This window comes from Myotis brandtii, unplaced genomic scaffold (genome assembly GCF_000412655.1).
Source record: "Myotis brandtii unplaced genomic scaffold, ASM41265v1 scaffold208, whole genome shotgun sequence".
In the NCBI taxonomy this organism is placed as follows: Eukaryota; Metazoa; Chordata; class Mammalia; order Chiroptera; family Vespertilionidae; genus Myotis; species Myotis brandtii.
Window position 1 is genome coordinate 5,375,656 of NW_005357764.1, and position 6,488 is coordinate 5,382,143.

The following is a 6,488-nucleotide window of genomic DNA, read 5'->3' on the forward strand; positions in this document are numbered from 1 at the left end:
CGCGCAGCCCCTTGCCCCGGCCAGACCAGCCCCCCCACCCCTGGGCCCCCATTGGGGAGGGCCGGTTGGACCCCACCAGTGCACGAATTTGTGCACTGGGCCTCTAGTATATTAATAAAAAATAATACAAGAATAAACTATAAACCTACTTTTCCCTAGCCCTGTCTATATCAGTGGGCTGGGGGAAAATATTTAATTTATATATGGCACATGGAGATTAAATGTACTTTAATCCATAATAAATTTTATTAGTTGTAGAAACAATTCTACTCTGATAGTTTAAACTGCTCTATGAAGAATTTGTATGTTCTCTCTTTTGTTAAGAATCTAGGTCAGCCTATTAAGACAAGATTCCAGGAATCTGAAGAAAGACCAAAAGTGTTTGAAGAACTAGGGAAACAAATCCAGCAGTATATGAAAGTAATCAGCTCTTTCAAAAACAAGGTATCTTTTCTTTTTTCCTCTTCCCTACTATTGTTTTGGTAGAGTTAAGCATTGAGGCATTTACATAGTTTTCCTCTTGTTGTCTTTAACTGTTATTTAATGGTAATGTTTTCTTTTTAGTTGTTAATGTATAATATTTTATTGAATATTATTAAGAACCCTGGGATTTGCCACTTTAATAAGTGGAATCTGGACTCGAACAATATTGTTTTAATTTCCTTTTCTTGCTGTGAAATGCTTCATAAGTGACTTAACCTGTTCTATCCTGGTCTTTCTGAGAACACATTAGGCATATAATTTGGCTTGGTATACAGATGTAGGACTATCTCAATAGTAAACTGCTACTTACAAGTTTTTTAGCACTATATGATGTATACTTCATAAATATATTAGCTCATTAAATCCACACCAGTACTCTTATGAAGTATGTGGTAGTATCAATTATAATTAATTCCTAACTTTTTTTGGAAGTCATTATTTTTATTGATTTAAGAGAGGAAGGGAGAGGGAGAGAGATAGAAACATCAATGATGAGAGAGAATCATTGATTGGCTGCCTCCTGCACACCCTCTACTGGGGATCAAGCCCAAAACCCGGGTATGTGCCATTGACTGGAATCAAACCCGGGACCCTTCAGTCTGCAGGCTGACGCTCTATCCACTGAGCAAAACCAGCTAGGGCAATTTCTAACTTCTTTAAGCCTCACTGTCCTTAAGCAACACTCAAGGTTATTGGGTAGCTGGGACCTGGCCTGACGTCTGGCTCCAGAGTTGGGTTCTTAACCACTGCACTGTACTCCAGGTTTTCAATGTATTGTTCATGTAAGAGGCTTTAAGAAAGATAAATTGAGCTTCTTGTTCTCTTTAAAATTTTTTAAAAAATTTTGCTTCTGAAAAGACTCCTTTAAAATACTGTATTTATTATTATTTTGGTTCCTAACAAGCATTCATAAGTCTTTGCTGTCTTATCTAATGACATGTAGTTTTTTTGCATTGTAAAATTATCTTAAGATTTTGTGTAAAGCATGTGCTATTTTTACTGTAGAAACCTTTTAATTGCACCCTTATGTATGTTTTTGACCTTCAAATCTATTTCTTGAATGTTTTAAAAATTGGGTTTACTTTTCCTTTCTTGGAAATTTTTTTGTTAATCCTCATCCAAGGATACTTCTTTTCTATTGATTTTTAGAGAGAATGGGAGGGATGGGGTGAGAGAAATATCGATGTAAGAGAGACACAATTGGTTGGTTGTCTCTTGCACCCACCCTGACTGGGGCTGGAATTGAGCCTGCAACTGAGGTACATGCCCTTGACTGGCATAATCAAACCTGCGACCCTTCAGTCCGGGGCCGCCACTCCCAACTACTGAGCCAAACTGGCTAGGGCTTCCTTTTTGAATTTTTAAAGAATTGAATATCTATTAGATTGTGAGTGTTAATGTGCTGTATTTTGGGGAAGATCACAACTTCTTGAAAGACTGATGTACTAGTCGGTACTTGGGTGGGGAGTGTCATCCTTTGACACAGTCTGGTTGACTGCTGGTGCAGGAGGACCAGTATGACCATTTGGATGCTGCCGATGTGATGAAGGTGGAAAAAAGCACAAATGAAGCCATGGAGTGGATGAATAAGAAACTGAATCTGCAGAACAAGCAGAGTCTGACTATGGATCCAATTGTCAAGGCAAAAGACATTGAAGCTAAAATTAAGGTATTTTATGGCTTTACATTTTAAATAGTCTTTTCTTGTCAGCCTCGTTATTTTTATTTTTGGTTAATCCTCACCCGAGGATATTTTTTTCCATTGCTTTTTCAGGAAGAATGAAAAGGAGGGAGGGCGAGGGAGACAGAGGAGCGAGAGAAACATTGATGTGAGAGAGACACATCCATTGGTTGCCTCCTGCACCACGGCCATCCCCTTGACTGGGAATGGAACCTGAGACCTTTTGGTACATGGGCTGACACTCAGATTTAGACTAACCATTGAGCCACTCCAGCCAGGGCCTTGCTATTTATTGATAGTCCTTAGAGAGGGACATTTAGGAAAAAACTTCATTATTGCATCTTAGCTTCTGATTTGGGGATTGAGTGGGGGAGGGTGGACTTGGATTTCGTGTGCATGTAAAATTGGTTATAAGGAACCACAATTTTCTGTCATTCTAGGAGCTGATGAGTATCTGTAGCCCTATAATTTCAAAGCCCAAACCCAAAGTGGAACCTCCAAAAGAGGAGCAAAAAAATGCAGAGCAGAACGGACCAGTAGAGGGACAAGGAGACAGCCCGGGCCCTCAGGCTGCTGAGCAGGGCACAGACACAGCTGTGCCTTCGGATTCAGACAAGAAGCTTCCTGAAATGGACATTGATTGATTCCAACAATTGTTTATATTAAAACAGACTATTATAAAGCTTTAAGTTGTCAGCTTTGTTCTAAATATCAATTAGAGCAATCCAGTACTGGACATTTCTTAGTCAGTTTTTAGGGGATTTCAGGAGAAGGGATATTGGTAGTGTATGGAGCATTTTGACTTCTAAATAGTTACATACAGAAATTAAGTGCATTGTATCTTTTTCATAATGGTACTATTTAGAAACCCCAGTTAGGCTTACCGAGCTCATGCCTCACTCCCTTTATGTTTAAATCATGCTTATACAAAGATACGTTTGTTTCTGGAAGTTGAGCTATAGCAAAAACTATAACCCACTATCAAGCAGACTTTTCATTAAGACATACATGGCAGGAACCCTAATTGCGCTTCAAAAATCTGTGGTGGAGATTGCCACAAGGTCTCCCCACCTGGTGTGGGGATGGGGGTGGGGCTAGAGGGCTAGAGCATGGCATGGCATGGATTAATACAGAATAACACAGGTATGCTCGCTCTGAGTTTCCCGATTTTGCTTCACTTCAACTCCCACCCTTTTCTTAGTCCCTGCCCCCAATGAAGGAGCTCCCATTACAAAAGCTATGTGCTGCTCTTGGGAAAACAGACCCTTTCCCTGGAGCAAGTTAACTGAGGATTTTAGACCTGAAAGCCCTTAGAAATTATGTTCTTGAAGTATTTCACTAATATCCCAAGCATCAAAATCTATAAATAATTTTCTCTTTGGGAGTTTAGAATTGGGTAGATGTATTGTTGGATATAAGTATGATAAATTGGTTCTTATTAATTATGGTGCAAAGATTTATATCCTGGCCTCCTTATTCAGCTGAGAGATGTTCTGTAAATTTGAGGTATAGCCTGAAGTTCTAGGACCAGAGTTAAACAAATTTTTTAAATCTCATTCACAATCACTATGTGTTAAGTGTTAATATCTGTCATGAATATGCCAATTTGTATATTTTAAACAGCTGACAGATCATACAAAAAACTAAGATACACTGGGTTGTACTGGATGACTCTGAAATTAGTGTTAAAGAAGTGTGGTGCTTGACTCTAGCAACACCTCATTCTTACTGTGCAGCCAATGTCAGGAGCACCAAAGCATTTCCTGTGACTGCCCTTTGGGGCATTGTTGATAGGAGTGAGGCACTTGGGGAACTCCAAGGGAAGCCTGTATTAGAGGCCAGAGCTGGTACCTGCCCTAAAAACCTGTAAGCTTTGTTGGTTACATTTTGGATCATTGTAATAATTGTTACTCTGTATAACAGAGTGTCTCTGTTAATTTTGGCCTAATGTTGTTAGAAATATAATATACCTTGTGTATTCTGTCCATCTGCGCACTAAAGAATTTTAGGGTGTTAACTTCTAAAGTGCTATAGAGAAACTTTGCTGAGAGAGAAGGAGAGGTGGAAGTGTTTTATGTTGGTGTGTAAGCATGCGTGGGAGCCAGGAATTGGCCCCGTTCTTAGAGCATCCTTGACTCATCTCTACCTGTCATGCTTCCAGAGTTCCAGCTGGCCTGCTGTGAGGGAGGCCAAAAGCTACTTTTGAGTGCTAGCTGCAGGATTAAGCCAACTCTTTGCAACTAACTCAGTCCTTAAAGGCCATTTCTAATAAAAAAAAAAAATTTGTGTGGGGGAGGGTGTGGGTGTCGGGATAGGAGTAAATTTGAAGTTTAAAGTTTAGAACTAAGATGATGTCGTCTGCTTGCTCTCTGTTTAGACAGGCTTTAAGACCATTTGGATTTACATGGCGGCCAGGCCAGAGAGTGTGATAATTGATGACTTATGTGCAGACAAGCATTTATTCAGGTTGCGTTATCCAAATTGGTTTGTTAAAGCTCCAGGTCACGTTCTTACACGAAGAAAAACATTCAGTAAACATGAGACAAGTTTAGGGAAAATTAATAAAAGAAACCTGTCTTACACTTAAAGGAATGGTTTCCTTAATTTCATAGTGGAGAGGAGAGAGAGTGAGTGTGTGTGCGTGCGCGCGTTTACAACAAAAAGCCCTCTTAGCTAATTTGTCAGAGACCTCTAGTCTGAGCAGTTGAGGCACAGCACACTGGGTGGGGAGAAGCGGCTCTTCTGTGCTCATTCTGTGTTGAGTCTTGGCCTACTTCTCCGAAGTAGGAATCCTTACCTTGTTCCTGTGACTGGGCTTTCCTTTGAGGGTTTTGACAATAGTAGAGGGTGGGTTATGGCCCCATAAAGATCAGCACCAGGACTGATGTCTGCCCTTTTAAAGAATAGAGCATGGCCCAGAGTGTGCTAGTAACAGTCGCCACCACTGGTGTATGGTGTGTGCACACAGGTGCATGTGTGTTGGTGTATATGTGGGGTGGTGAGTGTTGAAGGGATGGAGCCATGAGGAGAGAACCTAACTGAGTCATGGGGCCTTGATGGGGAAGGGTCCAGTTACTTTACAGTCCTGTCCTCTGGTTGTGCTAGGAGGAGGTTACCTGCCAGGGCTGGCCAGCAGGGCCTCTGCCAGCCACCTTCAGAAACGCGTCTGTAGTAAGGTGGGTTTTCTCCTGGGCCCCCATCCATGGCAGAGGAGTGGGAATCCAGAGCATAGTCCTTTTACAGGGGAGTTGGGGTTAACAGGAAAGTAACAGTCCTGTTTACCCAGAAGAGGTGCCAGTGTTCCTGCATGTCCCTGGGGAAGAGGGTGTTATAAGCAAAGCTAGGGCTTCGACAGGGCAGCTTCAGCTCAATGTGAACTTTCAGAGTTCACGCAGAGGCATTCTGCTTTTTTAATAATGATTTCAGAAAGGAAGGGAGAGAGAAACATCAATGACGAGAGAGTATCATTGATCGGCTGCCTCCTGCACGCTCCACACGGGATCAAGCCCACAACCTGGCATGTATCCTGACCAGGAATCGAACTGTGACCTCCGCTCAACCACTGAGCCATGCTGGCTGGGCCGACCAGTGGCTTTTGAGAGGCCTTTTAAGCAGCTCAAGTGCTGCTTGTCAGGCAGGGCTGAGAGATTGGGCTTCGGGTGTGGGGTTCTGGCATGGCTCATTGGGCTATTTAGATCTTTCAGCCTGAGGGTGACAATGTTGGAGGGAAGCTCATGTGGTGTGTACAGGGTGAGTTGGGCCTGGGGGAAGCTGGAGTTAGTGGGACTTCTAAAATGACTCATGTTTTGTGGTAGCTGTGGGCTGGCCTTCAGGGGCATGACAAGAATTGCCTTGCCTGGCTGGTGCGGCTCAGTGGTTGAGCGTTGACCTGTGAGCCGGGAGGTTTGATTCCCGGACAGGGCACATGCCTGGGTTGCAGGCTTCATCCCCGGTGGGGGACATGCGGGAGGCAGCCAATCAATGATTCTGTCTCATCATTGATGTTTCTCTCTCCCTCTCCCTTTCTGAAATCAACACACAAAAAATAAATAAAATGACTCATGTTTGAGGGGAAGAGCCAAGTGAAGAGGGGAATGGTAGGTCTTAAAACCGGAGGAAAGTGGGGATATTAGAACTCACTTTAAGACAAAGTTATGCTGTTAGAAGTTGGGAAAGGGGTTAACCGTTGTGGGGTAATGACAAGGTGATGCAAGGCAGGCTTCAGGGGCCTGCTGTTTTGTTTATGGCTTTTGATAATACCCAAACCATTTTTCTTTAAGTGGCTTTAACATTCTTTTTTACGTGAGAAATATAGGTTATAAAA

At 42.4% G+C, this 6,488-nt stretch overlaps 1 protein-coding gene across 1 annotated transcript in view; it reads left to right on the forward strand.

Moving 5' to 3' along the window:
* The window catches only part of HSPA4 (heat shock 70kDa protein 4), a 51,129-nt gene extending 46,377 nt beyond the window's left edge, over positions 1–4,752 (forward strand). Inside the window, exons 17-19 of the mRNA XM_014539117.1 lie at positions 325–444; positions 1,991–2,152; positions 2,605–4,752. Coding sequence (XP_014394603.1) covers positions 325–444; positions 1,991–2,152; positions 2,605–2,808 — 486 coding nt within the window. The 3' untranslated portion in view covers positions 2,809–4,752. The remainder of the gene's footprint in view (positions 1–324; positions 445–1,990; positions 2,153–2,604) is intronic.
* Positions 4,753–6,488: the final 1,736 nt, after the last annotated feature.